The 17,023-nt window shown below is 41.7% G+C and overlaps 1 protein-coding gene across 3 annotated transcripts in view; it reads left to right on the top strand.

Moving 5' to 3' along the window:
* The window catches only part of LOC124320213, a 103,131-nt gene that overhangs the window by 11,224 nt on the left and 74,884 nt on the right, over nucleotides 1-17,023 (top strand). For all 3 annotated transcript variants that reach the window (XM_046782957.1, XM_046782958.1, XM_046782956.1), the window contains exon 5: nucleotides 13,961-14,150. In XM_046782957.1, coding sequence (XP_046638913.1) covers nucleotides 13,961-14,150 — 190 coding nt within the window. The remainder of the gene's footprint in view (nucleotides 1-13,960; nucleotides 14,151-17,023) is intronic.

The raw sequence follows: 17,023 nt of genomic DNA, 5'->3' as shown, positions 1-17,023 counted from the left end.
AGTTGAAACCCAAAATTTTCGTTTTCCAAACTGCCTGGGATGTACAAAAAGAACAGCCAGAAACACAAAAATAATGCCAATCTCGTTATGGTCCTGTTGATTCTTTTCCCATCTTTCTCTTTTCGCCATTCGCTAATCATTTGAATTCTACGAACCTCGTTCGTTCGAGCTGAGAAAGGTGGTCTCCTAACGGAATGGCCATATTTGACCTTGCGACTTTTTGGTGTATTAATTAGGTAATGTTATTATTATTCTTCTTTCTCTTTTCTATTAAAAATCTGGAAGGGTGATTATTAAAAGAGACGTAGAAGGGCTTGTCCCGCAACGGGAAAACAATGGGGAAAAGAAGAAGAAGAAAAAAGAAAAGAATGGACTAGTCATGCTAATGAACGTGCCAACTTTTATAAATATATTTAAAAACAAAAACAAAAAACTTGTTTAAATGTCACCGATACCGATTTTTTGTGCCTTTTTTCGAAGGCTCCGGTATTTTTGTTTTGTTCCTCTATAGATTTCTTTGAAACTTTTCCAGTGTTTCGTGAAATTGTTTTTGTTGAACATTTTCGGTTGTCGAAAGTTGCTGGCCAGCACTTTCTCAATGTCTCATTTAGCCCCGTGTTGGGCTATTTTTATTGTGTAGAAAGGGAAAAAGAGGGCGGCATCCGAAAGTTTTTGGTTTTTAAATCCTTAAAAAAGTTGTTGTAGTTTTTTCACCATTTTCCGAGAGTTTAAACTCAAATGACCAACGGCCAGATTTTTATTTATTTATTTTTTCTTGTTCAAAAGAAAGAAAAAGTGAATGTGAGAAACGCTGGCAGACCACACGGTCGATTTCCGAGTCGGAAATCGACGGGAAAAAAAATTTTGATGATGAAGAAGAAGAAGAAGAAGGGGGAGGATAAAAATAAATATATAGGTGGATGACCGCCGGCGCTGCAAGAAATGTTCCGGCTGGATTTCGTTTGCGCGGAGGTCTGGCTGTGTGTACTGTGTGTGTGTGTGTGTGTCTAGGGATGTGGCTAACGATTTATACATGTAGCGCTCTTGTTATGTTGGCCCATCATAAAAAAATATTCCAGATTGATGGTTCGTGTCAGTTCGGTCGTAACGAACGCGGTTAACATTGATTCAAAACCAGCGCCAGAGGAAAAAAAGAAAAGCAAAGAAGGAAAGAAGTGATTTCGCTACAGGTGTGTGTCTCTATCGTCTTTTTTCCCCCCACTCCCGATACAAACGATGTTAGAAAATAAACATATCGCGGGACGTTTATTCGTTCAACCTTTCTAAAGTCCAAGTCCTTGCTGTTGTGCAAACGGTTTGTGGTTTTTCCAATTGTTTCCCGTCGTCAGCGCATAGTCCCCGAGTTCTCGGCAAAGTGTTTCTTTACTTCTCTTATTGTTCGTGAACGAAAAGAAGAAGAAGAAAACAACAAAAAACAATTTAAACAAGAGAAACACAAGGCGCAAATAGTCCCGGCCGGGATGCGAACGAACCCATTTTTACGTTCGTCCAGTCTGGTCGTTTTATTTTTTTATTTTTATTTTTTTTTCTCTGTTGTCTTCGTGCCGATCCAAGTGGAAAACGAGTCCATTTTTCCCGCGCTCCTCCGCAGTCGGCCGAAGATGAGGAGGAGCCCGAAAACCCCCAGCGAAAAAGAAAAAAAAAAAGCCACGACGGAATTACCGAGAATCTTTTTATTTTATTTTCGGTCGGGACGGGGCGAGAAAGAGGAATGAATATGAACGCAGCCAACATTTCGTGAGAACGAGGTTGGTCTTTTAAAAATGCCAATAACACGATGGTGGGGGCCATTGGAAAAATACAAGGGACCGGGGGGATGCGAGGGACTCTCTTCTTTCTCGGGCGAAAAAAAAAAAAAATGTATCATGGGAAGAATTGACGTTGACTAATAAAATAAGTTGGTCAACGAACCGCTAGATTTCATTTCTTTTCCATTTTTCTTCTTTTACGAGTGATTGCGATGATAGCGGTGTGAAGAAAAAAAAAGAGGCTCGTTATCGATGTCGATGTATCGAGTTACAGATGCCACTCGGGCGACACTTGGTCGGATCGTAATCACCAGGTCCGCCGCCGCCGCCGCTGTCGTCGTCCCATCGCGGTTCCCCATACTGAAATTATTCGCATTTTTTCGTGTAAAAATCGTCCATCAAAAAAGGAGGAGAAAGAAAAAAAAAAGGAAAGAAATAAATTGTAGTCGAGAGTATTGAAATGTTTGCGCTGACCGCAAAAAGGGAAAAATAAGATTCGTGCCCGACGTCGCACATAGTATTAGTATACCTATTACTCTTTGCAGCCGGGGGCGTCGTAATCGACTTGGAAATGTGGATCGTGAGTCGGGAAGCCGAAAAAGAGCCAACAGGAATGAAAAAGAAATCAAAAGAAGCTCAAAGAAAAATTTCGTGCCCTGTCGCAAAAGTGTAATATCCTTCTTTTCTCCTTCGAGGAAAAGTTTTTTTGATACCCACACAACAACAACAACTGGCAAACTCTTCATTTCCAAAACGGAACTCGACATTTGCGATCCGTTGCTATTCTTACCCGAAATCCTGCCCGCCAAAAAAAAAAAAAAAAAAAAAAAAAAAAAGATTCCGAGAGTCCAAAGTCAGGACCCTTTTACGATTCCTTTGTATACGGACGGAATACATTACCATAACGGTGAGCTTCTTTTGTCGGGCGAGTCAAAAAAAAATCCAGCGGGGACATGCAAATACGATCAAAAACTCTTTCAACATTTGCCATGTCCTTTTGGCAATCTGTTGGCGTTTTGAGATTCGTATCACACCTTTTCATCAAAATGAGAAAGGGAGAGAGAAAATAAGTATGACTAAGCTTATTAGCTTTCATACACAAAAATGACTAAACGGACAAACATTTGTTGCTCGAGATTTTTCTTTTCTTTTTTTTCTGTTGCCCGAGAACGATTTTTTGTTATTTCTTTCTTTTTTTCTCGGACCGTAGCAGGCAGCAGTCGTAACTTACCGTTATCGCATCGTTGGAGGAGAAAGACAGAAAAAAAAAGAGAGCTTATGACGCAAGGGTGTAACAGTGTATTCAGTATAATAATAACAAGAGTATAATCCATTTTCCGGCCGGTTCGAAAACTTATTTCTCGACTTTTCCGCGGGAGTCTATTAGCGAGAGAGGCCGGCCCTGGTATAACAGCGTATAACACACATCCAGTCCGAGTAACTGGCATATGTACGGTAAAGTATAGAAATGCGTAATATTGGGCTGCTCTCACGCGGACTTCATTCTTGTTTGATTCATAACCGGCTCTTAATATTGTCGAGTCGTTTTTAACGACAACACCACAAATAGAGTCGTACCGTTACTCGATTGTTTTCTTTTTCTCTCTCTCTCAGCTGCTGCCTCCTGTTTCTCTTTTGTTTTTGTTTTTCCACTTTTCTTCTTCTTCTTCTTCTTCTTCTTCTTGGTTTGTTGTTGCCCAAAGATTCTTTAAAGAGCCGCGGACGGACGGAATGGAAGTCAGAAGACAATGAAGCGAATCTTTTCATCACCATCGCGTTGCAGTAGGTGTTATTAACATATCGCGTAAATTTCCCGAGACGACTATCTTCAAGCCGCACGGATATGACAGCCACTCATTATTCGTTCAACGGGTGCTGCTAGCTCCTGGCGTCTAGAGCGAGTCGATGGCTGGACGAGAGAGAACACACACCGAATTCTTTTATTCACATTTTGACGAGACAAAAGGAGATTATTTAGCCAAAGTTTTCTTCTTCTTTTTTGGTTTTCGTTAGACAGGCGATCTTGTTTCTCATTTTTTCTTCACCGTTATTATGAACTGCGGTGGTGGTGGCGACTGCGACATTTTCAACGTCCATTCAGTCGGATACTGTGATTGTTCTACAACATTCCAGACTTGATGATGATATTTTCACGCGGGACCGAGTCGAATCGCTTTGGTTCTGCAGCGCCGTGGTAGAAAGTCAATTTGATGATGATTGTAGATTGGGTTGAATGATTCAGTGATTGTATACGTGTGTGCATTTGATATGCTCTCCGTCTTGCCTGGCCGCCTTTCTGTGTGTGTGTGTGTTTGTGTGTGTTCCGACGCGCGGGGGCAAAGTGTTTCGCCCAAACTTCGTGTCTAGCGAAAATACGCCAAACATGACAACCGACCCAAACCACCGACACTTTTTGAGATAGCATTTCGAAAACGCTTTTCTCCACCCTGAGCCAACAACATGCTTCTATGGTTTCGACTTTCCCCTCCAAACTACACCGGAAAGTGTCAAGGAGAAGAAGAAGAAAAACAAGAAGGGAAATTTTTTTTTCGGTTAACAACTTTTACATTTCATTTAATTTTTTTTTGTTTTTTTTTCGAGATATTTTTATGTGAGCTCACGTCTCTTTTCTTCCGTTTCTCTTCTTCTCCAACACCGGCTGATTCGGCCCTTTTGTTTTCTCTACTGATTCGACACGACCCCACTTGTGTGTGCATATGCGACGCTCTCTCCCTTCTTCTTTTTGTTTTGCTTTTTTCTCTTATTGCCTCCACTTTGTTCCACTTAGGATCTGTGTGTATTCTTTCTTGGCATAAATTTCCAGACTTGTCTCGCCTCTTTTCATATTTATTATGCAACTATGCAAATATGAGGGATGACATCTTCTTTTGCTCAAGACGACAGCGAGAGAGGAATTTAGGTTTCTTGGTCATTTTCTTTGTTGTTAATCATTCCGTGGCGAACACGCACAAAAAACCTGCTCGACGACAGATTGTTTTAGAGTCATTTTTATCAATGAAATGCAACAACATACGACGCCGTTATCTTTTGGGTTGTTTTCTTAAATTCCTCCAACGTCGGCCGAGTCCTCCATCACGTAGGATCTGAATAATGTAAAACGTCTGATGGATAATAAAACTACACCGCCCAATTTCGCTGGCAAACTACTAAATTTCCGTCCAGCGAATTCATCTTTCTCGCTGAATGTGCCGAGATGAATGCCAATTCGTCATGACGTGTACAGCAACAGCAGCTGCCAACTTTTTCCGCAAATGAAACCAAAACAAAAAAACAAAAAATAATAGCCGAACCACAACATTCATCATCCCCTTCGTTTGTTGTTGTTTTGAGCTCCCCCCCACTCCCGTTTCATCTTCACGAGATTCTCCTTTTTGATTCGACACGATGAAACGTCATCGGAATTTTTTGTTGTTAACAGTTGGGAGAGGGAGGCCTATCTGATGGCCTTGATCACGTTCCAGTTAGCACTGCAACAGTTGACTACTACTACAAACAGTTTGATGACTCTTGGGATTTGCCTTAAACAAAAGATAATCAGTTTTGTCCCAGTTTTTTCAATGGAAACAAAACCGAGATCTTTTAGAGTGAAGCTTTAACTTGCTCGATTGTTGGAAACAGGCACAACCGTTTGTCGGGTATAACCGTAGATGTTTGGGGTGTCTTCTCTTGGAAATGAGAAAGAACTTTCACGTCTACAAGTTCCAATTGTTATTTCTCAACTTGATCCCAATGTCTGTGGAGAATGGCCACGAGCCAAATGGTCCTGTTTCGCTCGTCTCGTTTTTCTCTCATCTCACATTTTTTCCTTCCTACCACCACTACTGACTACTCTTTCTTCTTTCGTTGTCTACTTCTTTATCGTGATTATAGTCATCAAGTCGGCTCGGAACGCCCTGCAGGATCACTTGAGCCACATCATCAGTCACTGGCGAACCAGTCGTCACAATCTTTCCTTGTTTTTAATTTTTGTGTATTATTTTGGATTTTCGCCGTAGCCTCTACACGGGCCAAGATAAAGAACAGCTCTCAACATGATGGACTGGTACCACCCAAAAAAAGCTCCATTTCCCTGTTCTTCATCTGATGGTTGGGTTAGAAAAAGTTTCAGTTGGGTCTGGGCCACCGAGCCAACGGCATTCGCTGTATTACAAAACCACACTGACTGCATATTGAAGTCGAACAAGATCATAATGTCTCTCATTTTTATTTTTTAAATATGTACGTATCAAGAGGCCGGCAGCTTTAAAATTAATAATTAATCGAAAAGTAGAAAGAAAAAAAAATATTATTGAAAAATTCACAGCCGCCAGTCTCCCCCCTCCATTTCGCTTTTGATTTGGAACAACCCAGCGAATATCATGCGATGCTGTTGTTTTTTCCTGGTAAAAATCCCTCTGATGAAGGCGGCCCATAGCTATAGGGGAAATGAAAGCACCAATAGCTAGCTAGCTATAAAGGAATCGAAAAAGAAAAATGAATCGCACTCTTGCGGGGTTATTTGATTATAAACGATCTTTTTTTCTTCTTCTTCTTCTTTTACTTCTTGCGGCTTGGCCGTCGTTCAACCTCACGCCAGCCATCGGCAATGCGAAGTTTGCCCTTTCGACACCTAGTCGACACAAATATCCAAAGGGCCGTCTTTTTTATTTTCCCCCCAAAAGTTTATTTGAAATTGGACGCGATCGGCATTAACCTCAACCTATTCCGGCGTGGCGCGACTCGGTCATGATTCAAACAAGTGTTAGATCTGTCAGTCCAGTCCATTGATGAAATACCGTAAGTTGACGCTTTGATGGCGTGAATGGGTGGTCTTCGGTCTTTGTCGAGTGCCGTTCGCCGGATAAGAAAATTAAAGAAATATGACGAATACGTTTCGGACCTGTTGCGGTTCGTCTAGTTCCCAACGTCGTTCGTGCGCGGTTTTCCCGCTACTGGACGAGTTTGTGCCATTGAAGCGAACGATATGTTACCATGTAACCCCCCTCCTACTTCTTTTCAGACAGTAGGGGGGAGGGGGGGGGGTGAAGCCGCCGAAGTGGGGGAGGACACGGTTACCGCCAACGCGTGAAGAATCGTGCGGTTTTTTTCTTCTTTTCTTTTCTTCTCCGATCTTTGTTGTCGACTTTTATTTTTATTTATTCCCTTCACTATGTACTACTACGTACATCCCGGACTGAAATTCAATACGGCGGTCCAGTTCGTTTCACCCAAAAAACGGTGTGTATACTCCAATTTGATTGCGCGGACTTTGTCAGCTATGAACAAGAACGACCATGTTCATCCACTAGATAGAAAAATAAGCTTCAAGGTGTTTATGCACCGTGTGGGATTTTTTTATTTTATTTTATTTTATTATTTTTCTATTTCGTGATTGGACACAATTTTTTTTTTTTTTTTCAAGCGGCAAGGCCGGAGCTCAAGTCAACTCGAACAAATAACCGTTTTTTGTATTGCGTTTGTATTCACTGTTAGACTCTGGCGATTATAGGGGAAACTTTGTTCGCATTCAATCAAAAAAAAAAAAAACCTTCCCGGTGAAGGCTCGCTCGGTGCAATCATTGCGCAATTAAGGCACTGTTATAGCGCGCATTATGGGTATGGTTATTATGTTACCAACATCAAAACCGTTATATTATGTTACCAGCTCAAAAGATACACTCCCGTGTTATTCAGTCTTTATTGCCAGTCATTATACGTTTTGATACCAGTCGCCATTCATCTTTGAAAACGTTGCGCGCCCACTGCAACTGACGGCGGCCGGCAGCGGCCAAGCCAATCTTTCTTCAATTTTTCCAAATAGTAAAAAGAAAAAATATCTTTTGAATATGTATTGGTTTGTTTTGTAATTTTTTTTTTGTCGGGGGCTTCGCGCTTCATTGACAGCCGTTTTGTATCTCCGAAAAGAATAGCCGCCATTTTGCTCACAAGATTTTTTTTTTCTGTTCTTCCGTCGATTTTATTTTCCTGTTCTTCCGTCGATTTTATTTTCAACTAAAGAAAGAAAGAAAAAAATACACGCGGACAAGTTCAGTGTGCAACAGCCGATCGCTCATGACGACCAACCGCAGAGCAAGAGGTAAAACCGACGAATTTCTTTTCAGGCGCGGTTTACTTATTAAAGGCATCCTCCTCCTCCTCCTCCTCCGTCACTTGTTATCTAACTGTACACGTAGTTGTGAACTCGCACACACACAACAATACTGATGCGGAACCCGGAGAAAAATATTGAGGACACATAGTAACAATACGCGACGTATACATGTCAGAATGTAGTTTGAAACATCAGTTGTCGATTTGGGCGACCAGAAAACGATAAGAGATAAAAATAAATAAAAGGAATGTGCGCAGACAACCATCGCTGGTAGATGTGAAAAGACGATTGGCGGGATATTTTGCGGGTGCTGCCGGTTGCTGGTAAGCGCCGCAGAGACGGATGGAATTTTGTTTTTGTGATTCAATAAGAAAACAAGAGCGGCTGTGGCAACTGTTTGGTTGGCAACCGAACGAAAAAGTCCTACTTTCTGTGACACTGGCACATATACGTATATCTATAAACAATTTCGACAACTTACTCGGATAAATGTAGCCTGGAGCCAGTTGAGTGACACGGCGCATCACACAACGGGAAGCGATTTCAACGAATGGATTGAGCGTGACACGGTTAAACGGTTGACGATGGGGGTACCCATAGATATTTAAGCGCTGCACTGTCGTTCTTCTTCGCCTTTGAAAAAAATACCTCGACTCAAATTTCCAAAATTGATCGGAAAATGGAACGGAGTTTTTTTTTGACGTCGGCAATCAGCCACATGCTGTTCCCGTCGTCGTGATGGGATCTTCTTTTTCTTTTTTTTTTTTCAATTGAAAACCCTTCTTCTTGAAGGCGGAAAAGAAATTTCATTTGGTGGATACGACACCGACGTCCCATTTTTTAATGGTGCGACGACACCCACAGAGACTTTTTCAGTGTTTGATTATGAAAAAGAAAAAGAAAAAGAAAAAAAAAGAGCTCGAGGGAAGCCGACGACATTTGACGAACCCGTCCATTAGGCGTTCCTTGTAGTTTCTATGGACCGTTAACGACGTTTAATGCGCTGATGCCATCCCCAATCCTCTTCTCAAAATTACAATGTGTATGCGAGGGATTTGATTCTTTTTTTCTAACTAAATTATGATTATTATTCCGGCGTTGTGTGTGTGTGTGTGTACTCGTTCCTTCCTTGTCGTCAACACCGGGCACATCTGTTGGACGTGCCAGCAGTCACTCACAGGTTCGGTTCTGCGTGATTTCCGCGTTTTAATGTTATGGATGCACGTACGTGCGCCCGCCTGCGCTATTAAACGGGTTTGGGGTGAGATAATTTGAGTTGCACGGCCCAGACATCTAACAACCGAAGCGTCGTTGTTTTTTTGTTTTTTTTTTGTTTTTAAATTATTATTTAGGCAGAAAATTAGGCATTGGCCGTCGCGAAAGAGTGAAAGAAAAAAAAAAATTAAAAAACACAAAATGTCCATAAAGAAAAGTCTGATGGGACTCTTTTTTTCCAGCGGGACCCGTTTCCATGTCCGAATGATGGGGGGCGTTAAACTTGTTATTCCTCTTGTTGTTTTTTCTCTCTTTCTCTCTTCGTTCGTGAACAATATAAAAACGGGAAGGGGTTGGTTAATTTACATCTGTTTTTGTTACCTTCATTTTCACGTTCATCAACAAAAGGGGCGAGAGAAGAAAATTATTTGATGTCTTTTTTCTTTTGGTTTGGTCCCTGCTCTCTTCCGTCCGCTATATACTATAGACGCCAGTTTTCCGCCGCTTTAATTGTATTTACCTACTGCATCTTTTTCCGCGAGTGTTTTTATACCGTGTTTTGTTTTTTCGGGGGCGTTCCGTTAAACTGAAGTTTTAACGACTTTTCAAATGTGTTTGTTTCTTTTCTGTGTTTAATATCTTCCACCTTAATTCAGTCTTTTTAAGAGCTTGGATGAGGGGAGTACTGGGAGTAGGTAATTTTCCATTGATGAGCCACGGGTAGTGCCTTCGTGCAATTAAGACGGGTTTCCTTTTTATTGTTATGATTGTAAAGGCGGACTTTGTTTTTCTCATTTGATGAAGAATCTTAATTTTTGTATTTTGTGATCACGTTATTGACATCGATATTGACCCAAATATGAGAAACATTTTTGATCAAAAGAGCTGGAGGAATGCGTACACAGAAGGGACACTTTTATCGCGTTTGAAATCGCTTGCGATTGCTATTAGCGGACCGCGCCAGCACACGTCAGTGTTTCAGCCGTTGGTCAAACACTCAAACAGGTTAGAAAATGTTCGACATCTTGAAAGCTAAAAACAAACAAAACAAACAAAAAAAATCTGGTGGAAAGAAATATAACGATATCGGGTCGTGTCGTCGTGACATTCTCTTTTTCGAAATGTTTTAGCATATCCCGTTCATTCGTTAATTTAATTAGATATTTGGTCGTTTTCTTCTATTACGAAACATTTCTTGTTCACGACCGGAGAACTGAACGAACCCAAACGTGATTGAAGCGTTCACCGCCAGGTGGCGAAGTCTATCGGGAGTGAATATTTTGTTTGTTTTTCGTTTTTCGTTCAAGTATCTGCGGTGTGAACATTTCTCGCTAGATGTCTCTCGGTTTGAACTGTTCGGAACTTCCCGACTTTTTTCGAACGAACGTTGAAAAATCTGCGGGACGTCAATGAATAATTGAATAATTGATTAGGCCCCACTCTGTTTATTTTTGTAGACTTTAACTCCCAGAGGCGATGGTTCGCCACCTCCGCTCTTTTTCCCCAAGTAAAAAAACACACACAAAAAAGCTGCCATTGCCAAACCGAGCCGGCGCCGTTTGAAATCGATTCCGTTTCGCATAAATAAACACACAAAAATGAATTATGGACGCCCAGCTGTAAAAACGCTCAGACAAGCGAATAAAACGCTCCACGATTGATGAACGCCCATTTTCGGTTTCCCTCTCGACGCACGTTGTAAAAACCCACCAAATTTTATCCTACACGGATCTGCGTAAGTGTGTGTCTGTCTGCTGTTGGCTGTTGTTGTTATTAGACGCAATCAAAACGAAAGATTAGGCAAAACGGAAAACGATCGAAATTTGACTTTCCAAATCGGTCGATGATTGCAATAATGGGGGGCCGCAAAATAAAACAAAAAAACAAATGCTAAATTGTTTGAGTAATTTCCACATAGAGAGAAAACGTCAAGGTTGTGGCATCGTGAAAAATTGCCCAGTCCGCACCTCCCACGGCCTTTATTTTTCTTTTTTGAGGCTCACCTTCCGTATTGAATAAATAAAAAAACGGGGCAAAAGGTGGAAGAGCCTACACGACGTGCATCGTACTCTTTAAGTGTGTAGTGCGACGTTGGATGCAAAAATGGTTGTTGAGGATGCTGGAACACGTTTCACGCACGCAGGGCTTCCTGGTATAGACGCGTTGCGTCATTGATTACGCACGCACCTTTGGATTTCATCGCTTTATCACGTACGCTGGCTGGGGCTGCGAGCTTTGATCGTACAAGGGTCAACGGCGTCTTTTGTTGGCTATTGGGGAAAACTGCGCAATATCCTTATTTTCTACTCAACTGCTGAAAGAAAAAACCCAAACGACATTTCTCTCTCACTTTGGCGGTTGTCCGCTAGATGGTTCTGGCGTGGCCGTCAGCTGGAATACACGACACAAATTCACGATGATTATATTATGCTGCGCGTTTCGACTGTGTAGTAAACTATACAGACACAGGCGGGGGAATAGTCTTTAATCAGATGGGCTGGACACCTCCGGTTGACAGGCGATTCTAATGCTAACATTCCGACAGCGCTATATGGCCGCCGTCTCCGCTAGCGGCCATTAATTAATTGATGGAAAGTAGGCTGTTCTCATTCTGACTGGCCGACTACTATACATCTCCCAGAGATTAAAATGTAAATAGCCATAAAACAAAACGAAATTTGTTTCTTTTCTTTTTTCTTCTTCTTCTTCTTCTTCTCCTTTCGTGTACGAATAACATAACCATAAATTCTGAATTTTTTCTCTCTCTCTCTCGGACCTGTGAGAGAAGAAACCTCGCCCCGTCGGCCCCATAGCCACCAGACACTACCACACTCTATTGAGAAAAACGTTATTCGGCAATTTGAGGAGAGCCGTTTGGGTCAGGTTGTGTGTACAGCAACAACCCCTTTGCTTTTTCTGCATGGGCCGTTGCCGCACGAACTTGCGTGCATAATTACATTCGATACAGTCACCCGAGTGGCCAGGCGCGTATATTTCACCTGCGTTTGCTGTGTGGTGTATCTACGTGAAAGAGAGACGGGAGAGATCGTTTCTCTCTTTTTCATTTCTTTCCGCCTCTTCCCGTCTCCCGGAATTATCGTCCGGTTGTTGGAAATGTGCTCAACGGAATTGTTATGCGCACAGTAGGTTTCCTCGTTAAAATCCCCAAAGAAAACAAAAGAAAATAACAAAAACAAGGAAGAATGTTTTTTTTTTTTTTTTTTTTTTTTCGTTCGATAGTCGCTCGTTTCAAATTTATTTCAAACCCCCAAAAATTTACATTGGACAATGGACAACGTGAATAGGAAATGAATTCCTCTTTCCCGCCATCAGCCGTCGGATTTTTTCTTTTTTTTTTATGGTCCGCCGTTTGATATTGAAACCGAAATTTTTATTTTTTTTGTTATTTATTTTTTTTTTCAAACCGGTTCGCTAGATGGACCTTGGGCAAACGCGTACGGCTTGGAAACGCAACAGCTAAATCGTATAATTGAACAACTTGTTGATCGCACCTTGTGATTATCCGCGCATTAATTCCACTCAGTTATTATATGACTTGATTACCTTGCCCCGCTCAAGTGGAATGTCATCGTCCAAGATCAATTTGATTACTAGTTTTTTGCACAGCTTCAAACTTTTTTTTTTCATGTTATCACACAGCAAACAAAAAATATTTGAAAATGAAAAGTGAATGAAACATTTTTCTTTTCTTTTTAATCAAGGCCCGAATCTTTTTTTGATAAACGGCCGTTGTTGGTTTGTAATTATCGAGCTAGCGGCAATTTTCCCACAACAACTAGAAACTCTTTGTCATTGTTACGCTATCTTTTTTTTAGGGAGGAGGGGGGGGGGGTGGTTTAATTGCCGTGATATCCTCCACCCAGTCAGACCGTCATAATTTATTCGACTCGGTGACCATCTTCAATAATTTGCCAGGAATTTCTAGCGCGCGAAATTTCCCCTTTTGAAAAACTTAAAAAAATTATATTTCTATCGTCTCATTTGCTCGACACATATTGTTTGAAGCAGAAACATTTCGAACTTGATGGGAAGACATAAAGCTTATGAAGCTCTCTCTTTTTTTTTGGCTTGCTAGCGCCCCGTAATGACGTGCTAATCGACGGTTTATTATTCTCGGCAGGTTTTTCGTTTTGTTTTGTTTTTTCCTTGTCGCGGAACATGTCGGCCGAGTGCAATTATTATTGCCGATGATTTGGGGGGAGAGTGAGGGGTTCATATTGGGCGCAAGGTCGGAACCCGAGAGCTGTTTCTCTTGGAACAGACCTTGCGTCATGAGTGGTACAGCACATTCTTTTGCACAAGAAAGAGACAAGAGTCTATTCGTATTTTTCTGTTTTGATGCTGTGGTTACATTTTTAGTTATCTGTTTTGGTTGTTGTTGTTTTTATTAGCTTTCGGGTTGCGCAGAATGACCTTTTGGCCAACAACTTGCCTGTTTGTTGGGTCTCTCTCTTTTCATTCTTTTCGTGGTTACTTTGTTTTGGTTTCGCGTTGGTTTCTTTTTTTTTGTTTTTTTACACGGTACTTTGAATCCCAAACTGTCGGTTTCCCCTGCTGTCGCCTTCACGTTATAATCTGCACACTTATGGTCAACGAATGTTGTTGTTTATATATTGTGTAGCAGAGCTGACCTGTTCCCCGGACTTGATAAATCAACCTTGCTCATGAATAATTGATCCGCAGTCTTTTTTAAATGTTCTTTTGTCCGACTATACAGCGACCGGTTTATTTCCAAACGGCAAACTATTGTGACACCAGCGAAAAAATAAAAAAATAAAATAAAATAAAAAACCTGCCGACTAACTTGACCAAATTCCTCATTCTCGTTTTTGTATTTCAACAGATTACGTGCGCCGGAAAGTGCAGCGTCAGGCAGGGCGTCCAATCCGTGGCACTGGAGCTGCACATTTGCGAATTCCGCCTCCGCATGAGCGACACCCTGGCCGTCGTCTCGCCGGCCGCCGAGATCTCGCTCCTGGATGGCGACACCGTCCTGCTGGAGGACGCTACCAGAGTCCGCGACGAGCGTGGAGGTACGTGCACGTTTGGTTCCCGTTCCACCGCCCAGCTTTTACAGCGAATTAGCTCTCAGTCGACTCATTTCTCTCCGCAATGCGAACGTGATTACGTGTCATGTAGAGTTCGTAAAAAAAAAAAAAAGGCGCGCTCTCCTTTTTCAATTGCGTTGGCGTGGCTCAACCCGAAACCTCCTCACATTCAATTTCGACGGTTCGGTCGATTTGAGACTGAACGATCGCAATATAAGAATTGAGTCGCTCCATTAGCGACATGATTTATGGCCCCAAACGAAACACATTCCTAGTCGGAAAATGGAAATCTAGTTATCGTTTGATTTCCCCATTTCGTCACGCGATATCCTTATTTGAAATGCCAACATTTTTCTTGGAAGAGTGCCAATTTGGGCATAAGAGGCCTTTTTTTGTGATATTAGTGATCGCGAAAAATAATAATACTCCCCACTTAACGCTGGCTACCATTTTCGCCAGACATTCAATTCGATTTTACGGTGGAATGGAAAGAGAAAAAACAAAAAGCAAAACAAAAATTTGGCACAAAATGGGAGGGATTGACTGGCAAGCACTCGACCAGCATACACAAGGACTTGTACATTTTCAGATTATTATTTTTTTTTTTATCGATGTCGATATCATCTTTTTGGACAAAAAGGCCGGGGTCGTTCAATCTTGTGGCTTTCTGCTCTTCCCAAGTTTGGATTCGCGGGCGATGAGGACATCAAAAGCAGACTGACAGTTTAATCGCATTTCCCGATCAATCCGAAACGTATTTATATCTCTCGTGAAAGTCAATTAAGGGACCGCAGCCCGTCGGTGGCCCCGCTGCGCTGACTTTCCGTTTTTTTTTTTTTGCCCGTTGGTCGTTGCCAAGCCTCGGATAAAGAAATGCGGTTGGGTACATCATGGCCCTGTAGGCTACCCATTTGTAGTTGTCGTTCTTTATTTTTTGGTAATTTTCTCTTTGCCTTTACTGGGGAATGATGATTGTTGCGCGGCTGATGATGAAATAAACACAGCCAGAGTCGCTAGCCCCTCGCCCTCTGGCAGAAATGCAATGCCCAACCAAAAAAACAAGAAGAAAAAAAAAAAAAAACAGGCACAGCTGCTCCTGCTGCTCCTTACTGCTCTGCAAATGGGCCGGCCACTCCAGGCCAGCGCCCATTTGCCATGTAGTGAAAGTCGTCATCAAAAATAGCCTGGCCGCTCGTTTCGTCTCGGCTTGATGATTATATCGCCCCGGCCAGCGTATAGAACGGAATAGTTGCGATAAATGCGGCGAAATTTATTCCCATTCATATACTATAGAGGTGTATACCGCGATTTATACATCCAAGAAAGGCCATGGCTTCATGATGATTTTTGATGATGAATCAACATATCAAATCGTAGAGACGAGAAGGGCCGCATCGAATCAATGATCCAGATGACGTCAATCAAAAGCCATAACTCTATTCCTCCTTTTGACGATTTCGTCGTTTCAGATTTGTTTTTGTTTTCCTTTCTTTCTTTTTTCTTTTCTTTTCTTTTGGTTAGTTTTATCGACTCGGTGATATCATTGGCTATATACTCTTATGTTATGTATGCATACACAGCGCACCTATAAATCGGCGGGGTAGACATTTCAAACGCCGCGCTCATTTCGATTTTATTTCATGACTTGATAAGTCGCATCCATCCCGCTTTTTGCGCTGCCGACTTTTTTTTTTCTTCTTCTTCCTTTCTTCGTTTCGTTATTCCGTTTCTTTTCATTTATGGACGGCTACCATATTAATTGGAAAATCAAATTTCGAGCCGGATCTGGAACCTCTATCACAAATTCAACAGCATTCAATTGATGAAGAGCACGGGATTTTTGTTCCCCTTTATTCCGAATGGCCATTCAGACACAAACCGTCACTGCTGCAGTTCTCGTTAATAAATGTCTGTACGTCGACTCGAACCGGACTGTCTACATGTCGTGTAAAACGTCACTCCCTACATACATATCATTATCCACCACCCCTTAGAGCCTGTAGGCTTTTTTGAACTGCTGTTTTCTAATCTGTTTTCTCGACGCTCGGTTTTTGTTTGGTCAGCAGCGAAATTAGATTAGAACCATGAGTAACAAATCACCGAAGCTGTAAGAGAAAGAAACTTAAAAAAAAAAAGAAGAAAAATTAAATAAAAGAGACCATGAAAGTTTTTAGCACAGCAGCCAGCCCCCCGTCCAGTCCATTTAGACAAGTCGCCATGTCAGTGATTCATTCTCTACGCTTCTGTTTGTTTTGTCTCTCCCCTCTTTTCCACTTTCTTGACTCGACGTGACGATGTAATCAGTGTTTGACCAAACAAACAATATCAGACAGAGTCTCTACTAACGTCTAACACCATGTATATACTTTCAGTTTCTTTCCCCCCCCCCCCTGCAACGAAAAAATTCCTTTCGACGACGACTATACAGCTCGAATTCTTTTCTTTATTCTAAACAAACAATTCACTATAGCAGCTGGCCCCTTTTTGTTTGTTTTTTATTATTATTTCCAACAAAAGAGATCGTCCAATTACAGATGTTTAGAGCTCGAGGAATAAGTCCGTCAGAGAGAATTTGTTTGCTTTTAATTTTGGCGACCAATCACAGAAGACCATTGAAGAGAGAAAAAAAATGACGTCAGTTTCTTTTCGGACGATGCTAACGTATAGGCTACAAGAGGAAGGCTGTTGCTGTTGCTGTGAAGTAAGACGAGAACAAATCACAGAATGAAAACCAACTCCAAAGTTGGCTTTGTTTGTCTTGTTATTAGTCGTTGTAAACTAATGTCGAGAAATTGAGAATCTAAGTTGTTTCTCCGCTGTTTTTGTTCGTTCGGCTGTTATATATTATCCCCGAGGAA

This window comes from Daphnia pulicaria, chromosome 1 (genome assembly GCF_021234035.1).
Source record: "Daphnia pulicaria isolate SC F1-1A chromosome 1, SC_F0-13Bv2, whole genome shotgun sequence".
Classification (NCBI taxonomy): domain Eukaryota; kingdom Metazoa; phylum Arthropoda; class Branchiopoda; order Diplostraca; family Daphniidae; genus Daphnia; species Daphnia pulicaria.
Note: the sequence above shows the minus strand (reverse complement) of the source record. Positions and strands in the feature narration are given on the sequence as shown.